At 37.9% G+C, this 19,415-nt stretch overlaps 1 protein-coding gene across 2 annotated transcripts in view; it reads left to right on the top strand.

Moving 5' to 3' along the window:
- Window positions 1–19,415, top strand: part of LOC124615396 — a 244,114-nt gene that overhangs the window by 143,662 nt on the left and 81,037 nt on the right. For both annotated transcript variants that reach the window (XM_047143227.1, XM_047143226.1), the window contains exons 8-9: window positions 3,454–3,618; window positions 14,343–14,626. In XM_047143227.1, the coding sequence (XP_046999183.1) occupies window positions 3,454–3,618; window positions 14,343–14,626 (449 nt within the window). The remainder of the gene's footprint in view (window positions 1–3,453; window positions 3,619–14,342; window positions 14,627–19,415) is intronic.

Here is a 19,415-nt window from a genome sequence, read left to right as displayed (position 1 = left end):
CCCAAACCACCTCTCAGAATCAATGTACATCCCTTAATCTTTTCTTCTCTGTGACTAGATGATAATTGTTCTTCAGAAATCTGTGACAGTTGAAAATACTCCAAAAAATTCGGCTAATAATGTAATGTGTGTTTGAATAAAAACAGCCACAACAGTTACATAACTAACCAAGATGATCAGAATCAGAATGTAAAGAGACTCTCAATCACTAAAAGAGAAATTTACAGACCCCATCCACAGATGGTCAAAATTATTAAAAAATTAAACAGTGAGATGAAAGAAAATATGGAAGTGAATCCCATCCCTTTACTTAAGTGGTTGAAGTACTTTCAGAATCTATGCTAACAAATATTAGAGTCCCTTACAATCCAGCTTCCAGAGGACTTCTCAGAGAAACCATCTCTAACTGTGACCTTAAAGAAGTATTACAAAAATAATGATAAAGCCCTAGCAGAAGGTTCAGTCTAGAACTGTTGAAATATTCAAGCAAGTCATTTATAGACAGATTCCTAAACCTAATAACTATGATCTGGTCAGGAGATGATGTACCTAAGAGCCGAACTAAATCAATTAATGTTCCTATCGTCAAAAAATCAGACCTAAAAAATTATGATAAATAGCAGGGAATAAGCTTTTCGAAATTGGCACATAAAATTTTTGCCAGCGTCATCAAAACAAGTTGTGCAGATACTATCAACACATCATGGGTAGCGAGCAAAATGTCTTTCGATATGTAAGATGGCTGTTTTTCAATGAAATTGCTAATAGAAAAACAAGGAAAATTCAGTCTAGAAAAACATATTGCCTTCATTAGCTCCAAAAAAGCTTTTGATAAAGTCAAAAGAAACAAATTATTACAGATTCTGAAAGTTGATCACATTCCCCAGCAACTTATTAATAATATGTACAAAATTTATGGAACAAATTTAATCTGTCAATAAAGAGAACAAATCAGTTTGTGGCAGAATATGTGCAGGAGTACAACAGGGATGCGGCCTCTCACCACTCTAGTTTATTATTTTTATGAATAAAATCACCCAAGAGTAGAGACAAATGCATGCAGCTTCATTCAGGTCAACAGAACCACAAACCAAGAAGCTTTACTTTTTTCAGGTGATTTAACTCTTGTAGCATCTTCAGAGGATGACATACAATTTATAAATTGTGTCTAAGAAATACAGCATGGTCATCAACATTGGAAAAACAAAAACTATGACCTTTTGTGGGAGATACCCAGTAAAAAGTAAGATCTGTTTGAAAATAAAATTCTAGAAAGAGTGAACACTTTCAAATATTTAGGCTATTAACTATCCTTTGTGTAAGAAACAGACTTAGCTGAAAAAAACCGCAAGACATGCAAAAACAATAAACTATCCTTTGTTAAAAAAAACATACCTAGCTGAAAAAACCACAAGACATGCAAAAACAATTAGCATTATTAGTAGTGTAATGAAACATTCCCTGTTCCTGAACCACATCAGAATATACCTCTATAAGATCATAGCAAAATCTATGTTGTGTTATGGCAGTGAAGTCTAGACAATGAAGGCAAAAAGATGGAAAAAGACTTAACACCCTGTGAAATGAAATTTTTGAGACAAGCAGCTTTTTAAAACCAAATGTGATCACAAACAGAATGGAGATGTGTTGAAGCAACTTAAAATAGAACCCACTGCATATTATATTCAGAACTACCAAAACAACAAGAGAAAATGTTTACTGTGAATGAGCTCAAAGGGGGTCCCATTATCCATGCTACACTACCAGCCCAAAAATGTAAGATAGTAGGTTAACCAATACAAAAAGGCAGGAGAAGTTCTCAATGAGACCATAATGGATTATAGCCCTAATACTTGGAAGGGAGGTGGTGATGGTGGTGGTGGTGGTGGTGGTGGTGGTGGTGGTGGTGGTCATGACAACGATGCAGTTTGAGTACAGTAATGATGTGATTTCTGCACTGTGCATGTATTGTTTGATTTAATGTCCATGCTGTTTCACAGTCAGAACAGAAGTAAATCAATTTTTGTTGCTCCAATGTTTCGTAATTTGAAATATTTTATGATATTTGACAGGTATTAGTTACACAGATGAAGCACAGTAGAGCCACCCTACTGATTGAAACTGCAGGAAAGCACAGAGATGTTACTGAGTTGAATCTAGTCCCTCCTAGGGATGATGATATCTCTATATAAATGTATTCCTACGAAGGGAATTAGAATCTTCATTGCTTTTTGATTGGAAGAAAGGAAGTGCTCTGCTTATATACATTCGATACATATGAATAAGGGTGTAATTCAGAATTACATGTTAGAATCGCCCCAGAAGACTTCCAAATGCCTCACCTGTTGAGAAGAGTTTTATATCAATTCTATAAAGTTTCAGGCAGTTCTGATTATGATAATGGTGGCAGTGATGCTAATGATGGTGGTGATGTTGTTGTTGTTGATGACGATGATGATGATGATGATGATGATGATGATGACTTTCCAAGTGGTATTTCTGCTTCTAAATGATATTGATCTTGAAATTTGCTAGTGGATTAATACTGTGTGCCTGACCGAGGCTTGAAGTCAGGACATTTGCCTTTTGTGGGCAGGTGTTTACACATTCCATCCTCACAGCTTTACTTGCACCAGTACCTCATCTCCTACCCTCCAGACTTCACAGAACCTTTCCTGTGAAACTTGCAAAACTAGCAGTCCTGAAAGGAAGAAAATTGTGGGGATATGGTTTTGCCATAGCCTGGGAGCTGTTTCCACAAGGAGATTTTCACTCTGCAGCAAAGTGTACACTGATATGACGCTTCCTTGCAGAGTGAAACTGTGTGCTAGACCGAGACTTGAACTCAAGACCTTTGCCTTTCACGAGCAAGTGCTGCTGTGAAGTTTTTAAGGTAGGAGATGAGGTACTGGTGGAAGTAAAGCTGTGTGGATGGGTCATCAGTCATGCTTCAGTTGCTCTGTCAGATGAGCCCTTGCCCATGAAAGGCAAAGGTCCCCGAGTTCAAGCCTCAGTCTGGCTCACAGTTTTAGGCTGCAACAAAGCTCCAAATCAGTGCATATGCTGCTGTAGGATAAAAATGTCATTCAAGAAACATCCCCTAGGTTGTGGGTAAGCCATGTTTCTGCAGTATCCTTTCTTCTAGGAGTGCTAGTCTTGCAAGTTTCACAGGAGAGCATCTGTGAAGTTTGGGAGGTAGTGGATTAGGTACTGGTGCAGGTAAAGCTGTGAGGATGGGTTGTGAGCCATGCTTGGGTAGCTGCATCGTTGAGCACTTGTCTGCGGAAGACGAGGCTCTCGAGTTTGCGTCTCTGTCCGGCTCATAGTTTAAATCTGCCAGGAAATTTCATATCAGTGCACAGACTGCTGCAGAGTGAAAATCTCGTTCTTGATATTAATCTTGTGTTGCTCCAAACATATCTTTGTGTCTTTTCAAGTTTATTTCTGTTATAGGTTCTCGAGCTATGCAGCTACACTGATGGTGGTGTTTTTCTTGCAACAACTGCCAGAACCAATACTTCCACCAATTCAGAAGATTCTTCATCCAGATCCTGGGAATCCATGTATGACTACAAGGAATACAGATTCTTTGAGCAAACTTGTTGAAGAGTATTTCAGGTACCTTCTTATTACTTTTTACATTTCATATTTAGCAACCAAGAAATCTCTGCACACACCATTTGAGTTTTGATATTATATCTATGATATGTACATACAGGCTTTTATGATCAGAAAAGTTTTAAATCAGTATTGATCTGTGGAAACCACTTCGAAATGTATCACAGAGGGAACAAAGCAGCGTACCACATTAGGATTTCTTCACGTTCCGATTGCATGTGTAGTTCAGGAAGAATGCTGAAATGCCTTTGTGTATGCTTTAATTAGTCTGATTTTGTGTTCACAGTCTGTGCAGGGTCAATACATAGGAATCTGAAGTATATTTCTTTATATTTCACTTAACATAACAAGGGACGTTCAATAAGTAATGCAACACATTATTTTCTGAAAGCAGTTTGGTTTTATTCAGGATTGCTATACACCACATTATTCCCCACCCTTTTGGCTACAAAACCCTATTTTTCAACATAATTCCTATTCAATGCAGTTGCCTTACACAACCATACTGGAAGGGCCTGTATGTGTGCATCATACCACTCTGCTGCTTGACGTCAGAGCCAACGTCATGCTGCATCACTAACCTCTCCGTCATCCAAATGCTGCTTGCTCATGGAGTGCGTCCTTCTTTGGGCTGAACATATGGAAGTCAAATGGTGCAATATCCAGGCTGTTGGCTGGATGAGGAAGAATTGTGCAGTGAAGCTATCTGAACTCCTCTTTAGTGTGCAGTCTTGTGTAAGGCCTGTCATTGTGATGGAGAAGAAGAATTTCATTTCTATTTTTGTGGTGACGAACACACCAAAGTCGTTTCTTCAATTTCCTGAGGGTAGCATAACACATTTCTGATTTGATCCTTGGAGCATGGAGGAGGACATCCAACAGAATAACGCCTTCAGAGTTCAGAAGACTGTTGCCATGGCTTTGTCGGTTGAGGGTGCAGCTTTGAACCCCCCCCCCCACTGCCCCTCCCCCACGAGGAAAGGTGATGTGACACCACACCGTGGATTGCCATTGTTGTATTTCTTGTTTGAAGTGATGAACCTACATTTCATCACCGTTGACAATGTTCAACAAAGAGTTATCACAATCAGCCTCATAATGCACATGCAATTCAGCACAGATGATCCTTCATTACTCTTTATAGTCTTTTGTAAGGCAGTGAGGAACCCAGAAGGCACTCACATGTTTGAGTACCCCATCTGGTGGATGACTGTGTCAACAGAAACATCCAGTTGGGCAGCAAGGTGTTTGATTGTGATTCATCACTAACATCAAATGAGAGTGTTCATACATTCCAACATTGCAGTAGTGACAGTTGTGTGCAGTTGGCTGGCTCATGGGAGATCGGACAGGTTTGCACAATCTTGTTGCGATGATGACTCACTGTGCTTTTGTCCACTGCCATCTCTCTGTAGACATTCTGCGAACACCTCTGAATACCTTCCATGCTCAAAAAAAAATAAAAAAAAAAAAACTTAATGGCAGCTGTCTGTTTGGAACGGACCTCCGTTACAGATGTCATTTTGAATGCTATGTGCAGCTCCACCACCTATCAGAACTTCAGGAAACTACAGGGGCTGCAGCGGGAATATTCAACAATGTCCCACAATAAATTCTGCATTTTTCAACCAAAAGTGGCTGAGGAAAAAAAGTGTTGCATTACTTATTGAATGTCCCTCATACATAACTTAGTTAATAGGCATTTACAAGCTAATTGACATCCTCCAATTCAGATATGTCTCAGACAGAACTGTGGTTGTTCTCGTAGCCCTTCTTTGAATATGTACAACAGTCCATGTGAGTTCTATTTGGTATTCCCAAACACCTAACAATATTCTAAGATGTGTCACTCAGGTATTTAATAAACATTGTTCCTTGTAGACGGACTGCATTTAGCCAGTATTCTGGCAGTGAATCGAAGTCTGAGCCTGCATTACCTGTGACTAGGCCTGTTTGATTGCTCCATTTGATATTCATACAAATTGTCACAGCAAGCCATTTGTATGAGATGACTGTTTCCAGTTTTGACTTGCTGATACGATACCATTCTTCTTCACTCGGGGAAGTGAAAAATTTTACTTTTCTATATATTTAAAGCAAGTTACCAGTCTTTGCACCACATTTAAATTTTATCATGTTCTGACTGCATATTCGTGCAGCTTTTTTTCAACTTGTACTTCATGATAGTAACTGAATCATTGCAAAACATGTGCGGTTATTATTAATAAAATCTGCCCAGTCCAATGTACAATGTGAGCAGCACATTCTGGAGCATGCCTGAAGTTACTTCTACTTATGTTGATGACTCACCATCCTAAATAACATAATAACATGCTGTGTCCTTTCTACCAAGAAATCATCAGCTGACTTGCAAATTTTGTCCATCAGGTTGTCCATTGTCTTTTCTTATCTCTTGGAATCCAGCACAAAGATTCTTTGTTTGATCTTCCATCTATTCACCTGATTACATGTCATGTGCACCTTATTTCCTTTTCATTTCGGTTGTGATTATACAGCATTTTCCTGCCCTAATCTGTTCCTTGATTCTTTTCTCTGTTCTCTTATCACACTAATTTCCAGTATGCATTTCTGCAGGGCTAGATTGGAACACAAGTTTCTCAATCTTCCTCACTCCACCACCTCTCTTCCTCTACTCAAGCCCAATTTTCTCCTTTTTACCAAATGCTTTCTTTCACTCCTTTTAATCGTGTGTCCCTTGGCCTTCCCCTTCATTCTCCCCCCCCCCCCTCCCCCCCTTTCCATCTACAACCTATCCATCTTCGTAGCCATCTTCATCTCATCCATTCTGTTCACATGCCTGTACCGTTTTAATCTCTTTTCCTTAGTCTTCTCTTTCAGGGGTCTTCATGTGTCATGCTGCTAATGTTTTCAAGTTTTGTCTTTTCCATTTTTGTTACTCCTGTAACTTTATTTCACTGCTCTCACTTGACTTTTTCTCCTTTCCTTTATGACACAAGTTTCTGCAGCATTCCGCTCTCCTTTCCTCTTTCCTGATGAGGCAACCGTGGGTTGCAAATGCTTGTAATTTGTGTGTGTGTTAGTGTGTTTTTTGTCTCTATCAACATACCAACACTTTCGTTTGGTAAGTTACAGCATCTTTGTTTTTAGATATATTTTTTCCATGTGGAATGTTTCCCTCCATTATATTCATATCATTAATTTGTATGACTCCTTACCCTCTCCCTTAAAACCCACATCCTTTCGTCTTTACCTCTCCTTCCCTCTTTCCTGATGAAGCAACCATGGGTTGCGAAAGCTTGTAATTTGTGTGTGTGTCTGTGCGTTTTTTGTCTCTATCAACATACCAACGTTTTTGTTTGGTAAGTTACAGCACCTAGCGCATCCTATTCCAATCCCATCACAGGCATACCTTACCATGTCAGAGGCAGGACCACCAATGAAAGCAATCATTTGATATACTACCTCAGCTGCAACTTTTCCACAGCCTTTCATGTGGGCATGACCACCAACCAACTGTCCACCAGAATTAATGATCACCGCCAAACTGTGGTCAAGAGCACCAGTTAGTGGAACATGCTCCTAAGCACATCATGCTTGACTTCAGTTTCTGCTTCACAGCCTGTGCCATCCTCTATATCAGGACCAGCTTCTCTGATCTACATAGATGGAATTTGCTCTTACAACAATTTCTTTGACCATGCAGTCCTCCTGCCCACAATCTCCACTAGCTCCTGTCCTGCATCTACCTCCGTCCCCATCCCCATGTCCCCTATTTTCATTCTACAATCACAACCTCCTCTCCTTGTCTCACTCTTTCTTAGTTTCTACATCCCAGAGCAGTCTCCTTCTGTGTCATTGTGCGCCACATGTTACATCCCCCCTTCCCCCACCGCATGCAGCAGAGTGAGCTCACCTGTGTCGTATTCCTATTCTGTCACACCACCTAAAGAAAAGACCACAACGCACTCAGTGTGTCATCACCCAGAGTGGGCCAGGCTAGACAAGGCACTGCCCTGACAGAATTGAGGCACATACTCTGCACTCTTTCTCAAGCAGATTTACAGAATCTATATGGTAAAAAAGAAAAAAGAAAAAAAAATGCTTCACTTTGAAATGTCCATTGTTTTGTTAATGGTTGTAGTTATTGTAATACTTCCTACATAAATAACAAATTCGAAAATGTTGCATTGAGAAATAGGGATCACTGTGATTGTGTGTTTGGTGTGTATTACAGTATAGTTTGCTGTGAATGAAACTTAGCTAAGATATTTAATTTTTCTTTAGACTTTGGAGGAGGTCTCTATCGGTCTGCAATCTTGAGATAATGTATTTCAAGTAGCATGTTCACTTATGATCACATGAGTGTGGGAATGAAATATTCGTAACATCCCTTATATCTCATAAACCGTTTGAGATATTGACACGTGATTTTGGCCAATGATAGCATGCAAAGGACAGTGTGTTTTGCCATGTGGTTAACAAACAGAAATTTATTTACAGCAGTGTAGCAGAAGGTGCAGTTTTTATTTTATTTTTTCCAGCCAGTACTGTAATTTTGAGTCAGGTACAGCTAGTGAAAAGAGAATTTGCTAGTATGAAAAACATTAAATTTTTTCTGTTATTACTGTAAACTGATACAATGAGATTTTCCATAAGCTATTGACCTCCCTTGTCACCAGTTCCTGTTTCAGGATTTTGTCACAGCAGCTACAGAGTGTGATTTTGCACAAATTATTCTGTGTTTTGGCAAAAGAAGCAAAATTAAACCTGTTGTGAAAAGAAATCGGTCATTAATTGATGCTTTTTGAAATAAGAAATTGGTAACATCTCACACAAAAATAAAATGCCTGTTCTGTTGCAGTTTTGGTAGAATCATGTAACCTATCAAATTTTTAATAGTAAACAGCTGCAACTGAAACTTACCAAAGGATTTCTTACTGTTCTTCATCTTTTTGTTCCTGTACCCTTCAAAGTGAAGTGGTGGATGTCTTTACCTTAATTATTTTGTGATGTGTTAGAGATAAATTGTATATATTTATAACATGTTTTAACTTTAATGAATTGTCTCAGGCAGTTCATAAAGTAATGACTATCTTGTTCTTCTAACATTATTAAGCTCAGGTAAACAGGCATTGAATAAGTTATTTATTTATTTATTGTTCTGGTGATCCATGTTGTGACAGTATCACAGGATATGGATTGTGTCAGAAATCTGTGGTAGCACATAAAAACAAAACAAAATGATTTCAGGTTACGGTAAATAGTAGCTTACCTTCTTCTACAGAAAATCAATTTTGAGAGATAAATAAATATTACAAAATAATAATTGTTACAGAAAATAAATATTGCAAAATATGTCTTCACAATAAAGAATAGTCAGGATTACAAATGTAGATTTGGGCATATATTTGCACTTAACAATACAAGAAATGCTAAACACTGTAGTTCAGGAACTCTTCTAGCATATGAAATGATCCTTGTAATAGAAACTGCCTTATAGTTTGTTTAAACAAGAGCTCATCTTCTACTGAGCACTTAATTCTTGAAGGGTGGGTGTTAAAAATCTTACAGCCAGTGAAATGGACTCCTTTCTGTACCATACTTATATTTGCCTGTTCATAGTGGATATCATGTTTTCTTCTTGTCTCATGACTATGATACTCACTATTCAGTTTAAAAATGGATTTCTCTTTCCTTAGGAAGCACATCAAAGAGAATATATATTGCACAGTGGATGTAAGGATTCCAAGTTTCTTGAAAAGATTCCTGCATGTGGCTCTACGATGGACTCCACACATGATCCTCATGGCTCTTTTTTGTGCACACAGCACTTTTTTAGCCAGTGACTGATTGCCCCAAAATATAATTTCATATGCCATAATAGCATGAAAATAACCATAATAGACTGACTTCATGGTTTCCATACTTCTGTAAGAAGAAATAATGTGTAATGCATAAGTTGCTGAACTCAATATTTTGCATAGATCCAGGATGTGGTTTGACCAGTTCAGTTTGCTGTCAATATGCAAGCCTAGGTATTTTGCGGTATCACACTGGCTATCACCTGCTCACCAATTTTTACTACTGTTTCTTCATCTTTGAATGTTGTGTGGAACTGAATGTAGTTTGTTTTAGTGTAATGTAAAGAAAGCCCATTAATGTTAAACCAATTCACTGTTTCACTTAAAACCTTATTTGCTGTTTCATCAAGTTTATTTACTGAATTATCAATAAGTACTGTAGTGTCATCAGCAAAAGTGGTGAATCTACAATTCCGTACAGAAAGGCAGATCACTTATAAAGGTAATAAAAAGTAGGGGGCCCAGAACTGAGGCTTGGGGCACTCCACATGTGATGGTATCTCATTTTGAAGATAATGGGACTCCATTTTGATTATCCACTACAACTTTCTGTTTCCTATTTGACAGGTACGAGTCAAGCCATTTCCCTGATGAACCACTTATACCGAGATGTGCAGCTTTTCGTAAAAGAATCTGGTGACTGACACAGTTGAACATTTTTGTTAGATCACGAAAAGTCCCAACCACCTTCACTTTATTGTTGTACATTCCAAGACTTTGCCAGCAAAAGCAAATATTGCATCTTCTGTTGACAAACCTTTCTGAAATCCAAATTGACTTTCACTATGGATATTTTAATCACTGAGATGCTTAGCTATCCTGGCATGCATTACTTTCTCTAAAATCTTTGAAAAACTTGTCAGTAGTGATATTAGCCAATAGTTAGCAGCTGCCTTATCTCCCTTCTTATGCAGTGGTTTTACAACTGCATACTTAAGCCTTTCAGGAACTGTTCCTTACTTAAGCAATGCATCAAAAATGTGGCAAAGGACTATACTTAAGTGGCTGCAGCAGCATTTTAATAATTTGTTAGAAATACTGTCAATCCCAGCAGAGTTTTTACTTTTCAGAGATTCAGTGACTTTTTCAGTGACTGTTGTTGCCTCCATGTGTTGTACTGAGCTAGGTACTCTGGCTTCAAAAGATTTGTGGGTTGGTTCATGGAGCCTTGTAAACCTATTTTTTCTGTTACTGTTAAAAAATGTTTGTTTAATGTTTCTGCAACTATTTTTGGATTGCTAACAAGATGACCCTCACTTTTTGTTTGGATATTTTCACTAAAACTTGTATTTTTTGGTTTGTTTCCTTCTTTACAAAATTCCAAATAGTTTTTACTTTATTGCACGAGTAATCAATTTCTGTCTTCAAGCACATGTTCTTTGCTGCTTGTGTGGTCTTACTCAGAACTTTATTGTAAAGTTTATAGTGCATACTCCTACTGGGATCATTTAATCTCTTGGCTGCTGCATATAGTTCTCTTCTTGTTTTACAATAAATATTGATGCCTTTAGTAATCCAAGGTTTGTTTCCAGATTTTAACAGGTTTTCTCACAGACTTTTTTGGAAAGGTTTCTTCAAAAATACTTGTAACTTCATTGATAAATATATTAAATTTTGAGTTAACATCAATTGCAGCATACACAGGAGACCAGTCCACTAGCTGTAATTGCTTATTAAAGCCGGCAATGGTGTGTTCTTTTATAATCCAAAAGTTTTTCCAAATGAAATTTTCTTTCCTTTGTACATTTATTTGGTTTAGAGTGAGGAATTGCCTTCATGATCAGGAGGCAATTTATAATATTTTTCACAGTTAAATTATTGTAAGTAACCGTATATACAAGTACATTATCTATTAAAGTGCTAGAACTGGCTGTTACTCTAGTTGCAGTGTCCACCATTGGTACTAATTTGTAACAGTACATCAGGTGTTCGAAGTCCATTTTATTTCTATTTTCTGTTAAGAAGTCCACATTGAAGTCACCCACAATAATGATTGATTTAGTTTTCCTGCGTAGGTGGGACAGAAGTAATTTTTTTTGTCTCAGAAATACATTCAGATTTCCAACAGGTGCCCTGTAAATAGCCAGTACAATAACTGTTGCACTCTCTGCTGTTAACTCAATGCCACACACCTCAAAATGCTGTTCATCACAGTATTTGCTTAAATCTAGAGATTTATACACTACAATGTTCTTTACAAATATTACAACTCCACCTTTTGTCATAATACATCTACAGTAATGTGAGCTAAACTAAAGTTCTCAATTTGTAGCCTGTGGATTCACTCATAACATGATGTTCTGAGAAACACAGTTTATCAGGCTCACTTTCACACTCGTCTTTTAAATTTATTAGTAACTGGTCTATTTTATTCTTGAGACTACATATATTTTGGTGGAATAAAGAAAAAGTTTGAGTTTTGCTCACCCCTGCATTTTCATGATGTTTGTTAGGAGTGGCTTTTTCCAGTGCACTAGTTGATGGTATTGCTTGAGGTGAACACATGAGGGAGATGTTTCACACTATTTGGAATCCTTTTCTCTCGTGTTATTCACCATAAAAATGCTGAGTTTGCTTTTTGTTGCTTGTAGGATGGGCAACAGTTTCTGCTGCATGTGTCGATGTTTCAGCTGTTGGTCCTGCCACTTATGATTCTGCTGCTTTTGATGATGCTGCTTCTTCTGCTGCAGAGACTGGTCCCATGCCGGGACATGGAATTTTGCTGTTCACTCTCTCTCTTTTCACGATGATTTCATTTATCATTTTACACACAAAGTTTTTTCCTTTGTAATTTAGAGGCATCCCATGTTTGGTATGCTGACATCTGTCCAATTTGCTATATCTGATAGAACAATTCTGTGTTTTTTGTGTGGACTAGAACTGACCCAGTAAAACTCTTTCATAACTCTGAAGTGGTGAAAAAGCTGATGACTTGCAGAAAAAATTTATGTTTTTCATACTAACAAATTCCCTTTTCACTAGATGTGAATAACTTTTCAAATGGTTTGAAAGAAAATGAAATATACACTTTTCTTGAGACTGGAGATAGACAGAGACCTCCTCCCAAGTCTAAAGAAAAATTCAGTATCTTAACTAAATTTCGTTTGCAGCAACATACGATGTAATAATATACACCAAATGCAGAATTATGTTGTTGTTGTGGTCTTCAGTCCTGAGACTGGTTTGATGCAGCTCTCCATGCTACTCTATCCTGTGCAAGCTTTTTCATCTCCCATTACCTACTGCAGCCTACATCCTTCTGAATCTGCTTAGTGTATTCATCTCTTGGTCTCCCTCTACGATTTTTACCCTCCACGCTGCCCTCCAATACTAAATTGGTGATCCCTTGATGCCTCAGAACATGTCCTACCAACCGATCCCTTCTTCTAGTCAAGCTGTGCCACAAGCTCCTCTTCTCCCCAATTCTATTCAATACCTCCTCATTAGTTATGTGATCTACCCATCTAATCTTCAGCATTCTTCTATTGCACCACATTTCGAAAGCTTCTATTCTCATCTTGCCTAAACTATTTATCGTCCATGTTTCACTTCCATACATGGCTACACTCCATACAAATACTTTAAGAAACGACTTCCTGACATTTAAATCTATACTCGATGTTAACAAATTTTTCTTCTTCAGAAACGCTTTCCTTGCCATTGCCAGTCTACATTTTATATCCTCTCTACTTCGACCACCATCAGTTATTTTGCTCCCAAATAGCAAAACTCCTTTACTACTTTAAGTGTCTCATTTCCTAATCTAATTCCCTCAGCATCACCCGACTTAATTCGACTACATTCTTAGTGTCACCTATTTTTTATTGCTGTGTTTTCATACAGGGTGTTTATAAATGAACATCGGGGTTTTAACGCTTTATAATATTTATTACATTAAACTTACAGTTATAAATGATATGTCAAATGAAAGAGCAACTCAAACAGTTGTGTTTGGCACCAGTGCGCATGTGCAGCGCGCAATGTTTCCACACCATGAATTAAGAAACCGGATTGAAACAGCTGTTGCTACCATCACTGAAGATACACTTATCAAAGTTTGGGAAGAACTCGGCTATAGACTTTATGTGTGCCGTGTGACAGATGTTGCTCACATTGAACACTTACAATGTTCTTGGTAAAATTGTTTGAGTTGCTCTTTCATTTGACATATCATTTATAACCATAAGTTTAATATAATAAATATTATAAGGTGTTAAAACCCCGATATTCATTTATAAACACCCTGTATTTGTTATATGTATAGGAAATATCACAAAAACTGTGACCATTAATGATATGATGGGCATTTCACCATGAAGCTGACATATATGGCTACAAGTAATGTAGAAATCAAGTTTTTTTTTACTGAATATATTCTGTAAAATCATTTGAGAAAGATTGCAAGGCATGTGGCTTGATTCTGCCTATGCAGCACCTCACCAAGCCTGGCCTGTTCTGGGTGATGTCTCACTGAGCCTTCTGTTTAGGTGTTGGTGATTCTGTGCACTTCCTGCCACTTCCTCCTAGCTGTCAGCCATAGTACCTTCCAAACCTCCTTCCCCTCTCCACATCTCCTTTCTTCTGTCATTCACTCCACTCTCAGTACAGTCACTCACCCCACTGAGCTGCAAAGACAGTATGAGGTAAACTGCTGGTACAATAGCTATGTAGTTTTATTTGTGTGTATTTTCTGTTACTAGTTGGCCCTAAGGGAGGACATTGTCCGAAAGATTAGCTGCATTTGCAGTCCTGTATATGCGCATATCAACCACTCAACACCTCCGCTATATGATGAGTTGTTATGTTTACTGATTCTGTTATTGAGTTATTGTTCATTTGGAAACTTTCTCATGGAATTTTTGTTTTACCTTTTCTTAACAGATATTATAGTGAAACTGATTTAACATATCAAGTGATATGCCCATGGGTTGGCCATCTGGTACCATGTGAAGCATTTTCTGAAACATTGAAGGTCACAATTCCAGATGAGGTCAAGCATATCAGAAATTTATTATCCATGCACAACAATTCTCTTGAGATTAATACTCCTCTGGTAGTGCAAGACCCATATGAAATGAACCGAAATGTTACAGAGAGGGTGAAAGATAAAGATTTTACTTTCTTCAGACTCTGTTGTGGAGAAGCAGTTAAAATCTTAAGGGAAGGTAAGTTCCACCAGTTTTATTGGATTTTTTAATATGGAACCTTCAGCATGTGCCTCCTTTTGCTATTAGATCATTTTACATTTTCATACTCCACGTATTTCACCATAATTAGAACAAAAATGGGATACTGGAAACAATTTTGTTGGATATAATGAATATGGCATGCCACACCCAAAGGAAGAAAAATTCACGTGTTTTCTTCTTTAATCAGTGTTAAAATGTTGGCTGAACCACCATTCACAGTGCAAAGGCCCAAAAATTGATGCGCTTCAAAGGATTTCAGTGTATTTTCTGCCAATTTTGATGTTTCCTGCTAGTGTTGATAATATTTTTTTGCAAATTTTGGTGTTATTTCTTGCCAGTTTTGGCATTAGTTTCTGACAGTTTATTTTTTAAGTACTGTATGTTCTTTATTGTTGTCTTATTTCATTGTTTTTCAGTGGCACAATTAAAATGAAAATAACTGCATTAATTTCTTTTTATTTATTGACATCACACATCACATTTATTTACATTTAAAAAAGAAATCAATTATATTAGACATATTAAATCTAATCAATCAAAGAAAAAAATAGCTTTGCTACCTTGTTTGTTGTTGTCTTCAGTCTGAAGACTGGTTTAATGCAGCTCTCCACACTGCTCTATCTTGTGCAAGCCTCTTCATCTCTGAATAACTACTGCAACGCACACCAGCTTGAACCTGCTTATTGTACTCGTCTCTTGCCTCCCTTTGCAAAGTTTACCCTCCACACTTCCCTCTAGCAGTAGACTGACAATTCCTTGATGTCTCAGAATGTGTCCTATCAAGCAATCCCTTCTTTTTGTCGAGTTATGCCACAAATTTCGTTTCTTCCCAATTACTTTCAGTACCTCCTATAGAGCTCTACTCTAGCACAACATTTCAAAAGCTTCTGTTCCCTTCTTATCTGAACAGTTTATTGTCAGTGTTTCACTCCAGACAAATGGCTTCAGAAAAGACTTACTAACACTGACATTTATATTCACTGTTAACAGATTTTCCTTCTTCAGAAACACCTTTTTTGCCATTGCCATTCTTAACTTTATATCCTTTCTACTTTGGCCTTCATCAGTTATTTCACTGCCCAAATAACAAAACTCATGTGCTACTTTTAGTGTTTCATTTCCTAATTCCTTCAGCATCACCTGATTTAATTTGACTACATTCCATTATCCTTCTTTTGCTTGTGTTAGTGTCCGTCTTATATCTTTGTTTCAAGACATTGTCCATTCTGTTCAACATTCCTTCTACAAACTTGTCTTTGTTTTGCTTTATTGCTTGCTCAATGAACATATTGAATAACATAGATGATAGGCTGCAAGTCAGTCTCACTCCCTTTTGAACATCTGCTTCCCTTTCATGCTCTTTGACTCCTTTAACTGCTGTCTGGTTTCTGTATAAGTTGTACATAACCTTTTGCTTCCTGTATTTTATCTCTGCTACATTCAGAATTTCAAAGAGTGTATTCCAGTCAACATTGTCAAAAGCTTTCTGTAAGTCAACATTGTCAAAAGCTTCCTGTAAGTCTACAAAAGCTGTAAACATAGATTTGCCTTTCTTTAGTCTCTCTGCTAAGGGAAGTTGTGGTATTGCCTCGTGTGTTGCAACATTTCTCCAGAATCCAAAATGCTCTTCCCCAAGGTCTGCTTCTACAAATTTTTCCAGTTTTCTGTAAATAATTCATGTCAGTATTTTCCAACCAGGCCTCATTAAACTTATAGAACAATAGAAAGTCCGAGATGAAATTACAGCAATGTGAAAGGGATAGATTGCTATTCGCCACATAGAGGAGGCATTGAGTCTCAGACAGACACAATGAAAAACTGCTGCTGAACTATTAGTTTTTGGACAAAGAAAGTCCTCCTTCAGAAACAGAATTAATCAGTAGTATTCTCACTTGTCAGTACTTGCCTTCTTTGGAATTGGAATTATTATATACTTTATGAAGACGGAGGGTATTTTAGCTGTCTCATACACCTTGCACACCTGGTGGAATAATTTGGTCATGACTGGTTCTGCCAAGGATGTCAGTAGTTCTGAAGTAATGATCTGTCAAATAATTCTTGCAGTATCCTATCTCCAAACTCATCTTCATCTACTTTCTCTTCCCTTTCTATAACTTCACTTTTATAGCCCTTCTATATATTCCTTCCAACTTTCAGCTTTCCATGTTTTCCTTTATACTGGTTTCTCATTTGATCTCTTGATTTTCATACAGGCGTCTCCTTTTCTCCAAAGGCCTCTTTAATTTCCCTGTTGGCAGTATCTTGTTATATAAGCTTCTAAAGACTTAACATTTGCCCTGTAGCCATTTCTGCTTAGCCTTTTGCACTTTCTTTCAGGCTCATTTTTAGATTTTTTTATTACTTTTAACCTGCTTCATTTTTATGTTTTCTCTCCTCGTCAGTTAAATTTAATAGCTTCTCTGATAGCCAGGGATTTTTACTAGACCTTGTCTTCTTACCTATTTGATCCTCTGCTGCCTTCACTATTTCATCTCTCAAAGCTATCCATTTGTCTTCTACTGTATTCCTTTCCCCTGTTTCAATCAATCATTGCCTAATGCTCCTTTTGAGACACTCAACAACCTCAGGTTCTTTCATCATATTCAGGTTCTGTCCCCCTGATTTCCTTAGTTCTTAAGTTTTAACCTACAGTTCATAACCAATAAATCATGGTTGGAATTCACATCTGCCCCTGGAAATCTGTGTGAAATCTTCCAGTGTATCCAGGTCCCTTTCACATATACCACTGTCTTTTGTGAGTTTCAAACCAGGTGTTAGCAATTAATAAATTATGCTCTGTGCAAAATTCTACCAGCTGGCTTCCTCTGTGATTCCTTTCACCCGGCCCGTATTCTCCTGCTATTTTTCTTACTCCTTTTCCTACAACCAAATTCCAGTCACTTATCACAATTAAATTTTTCTGTCCCTTAACGATCCGAATAATTTAAACAATGAAATTTCAGGTAGAAAAACTGATAACTTATCATCAGGCCCTGAAATGAAGGACATCCTATGTGAGATCCTTCCCACCCCTCCTAAAATGATGTTCTGTCACCCCCTCAACCTCCACAACATCCTAGTCCATTCTTATGCCACTCCGAAACCCAGCCCCTTGTGTCGAAGATCATATCCCTGCGGAAGACCACCATGGTGAACAACCTCCACCAAACTGTGGCCAAGAGCAACATAGACCGCCCTGTGGCACAACATGCAGCTGAACATAAATAAAATGCTGGATTTCAGTGGCTGCTTCACTACTGGAGCCATCTGGATTCTCCCCTCCACCACCAGATTTTCTGAACTGCGCAGATGGCAGTTATTTTTGTAACACATTCTCCACTCCTGCCTCAATATATGGTAACTTACTGTCTTCACACCCTCCACTCAGCAGTTTCTACCCTGTCTGTCCTGTATCATATTGTTCCCATTCTCATCTCTGAACCTGTTTATTTGCTGCCCTCTGCCAACACTCCGCCCTTCTGTGTCCGTACCTCTCCTTTTTCGCCCCCCCCCCCCCCCCCCCCCGGACACACACACACACACACACACACACACACACACACACACACAAACCTGTACTATCCCTTCCCGTTGCCCACCCCTTCCAGATTGCTACTCCCATTCCACATGATAGTTGCATTGCATTCTGGCCCATACTATTGAAGTTGGCGGTCGTGTGCATGAGATGTGCTTGCTTGTGTGTATGAATGGTTCGTGTTTCTCTTTTACTGATGAAGGCTGTGGCTGAAAGCATTGTGTAAGTGTCTTTTAATTGCATCTGTCTGCAAATTAATAACTATCTGAATAATTTCTTTTGTCTGATAATACATTCTTTCAATCTCTCCATCATCTGTGGAACAAGCTGGCGTATAAACTTGTACTACTGTTTTGGGTGTTGGCTTTATGTCTACCTTAGCTACAATAATGTATTCATTGTGCTGTTCATAATAGCTTAACCACATTCCTGCTTTCTTGTTCATTATTAGTTCTACTACTGCATTATACCTCTATAAGATTTTGTTTTTAAAACCCTGTACACACCTGACCAGAAGTCCTGGTTCATCCTGCCAAAGAACTTCATTAAACTGCTCTATATCTTACTTGCACTTATCTGTTTCCCTTTTTAAATTTTCTGAGCTACCAGTGCTACTAAGGGATCTAACATTTCACACTTTGATCTGTAGAAGGCCAGTTGTGTTTTGCCTGATAACAAAACTTCAAAGTTCTCTTCTGAGACATTATGCTGCTGATCCATCATAGTGTGAAAACAGCCATCTGGAGTCTAAATTAGAACATGGAATACAAACTCCCTTCAGCACATCACCGGACATTTGTATGTGTCCACATATCCTGCAGATATGGAAAAGTGCTTTTCCACTAATTTATAAAGGGATTTGTATCCCTTCAGAGTACCTTACATGGCTTAGATTTCGTATTCGGTATACACATTACAGATTATCTTCCTGATTTAATCACCAAAGATTCAGTTGCCCACAATAATGAAGCGGTCCTCACTTTTAGCTTGGACTGTATGTAATATTTTTATCTGACAGCATAACATTATTGGGGAATTGTGGTGTTGGCAACTTACGCTGCTACTAGAATAGAGATTGTTGGAATTAGGGTATTGTCATTTGATGTCACAGCCAGAGCCTTACACAATTTCAATATTCATTAAAACTATCAGTTACCAATATTAATAAATTTCTGCCCTCATATTTATGACATTTTTACACAGGAACAGGGAAAAATGCCAAATTTTGCT

Source organism: Schistocerca americana, chromosome 5 (genome assembly GCF_021461395.2).
Source record: "Schistocerca americana isolate TAMUIC-IGC-003095 chromosome 5, iqSchAmer2.1, whole genome shotgun sequence".
Taxonomy (NCBI): Eukaryota; Metazoa; Arthropoda; class Insecta; order Orthoptera; family Acrididae; genus Schistocerca; species Schistocerca americana.
Note: the sequence above shows the minus strand (reverse complement) of the source record. Positions and strands in the feature narration are given on the sequence as shown.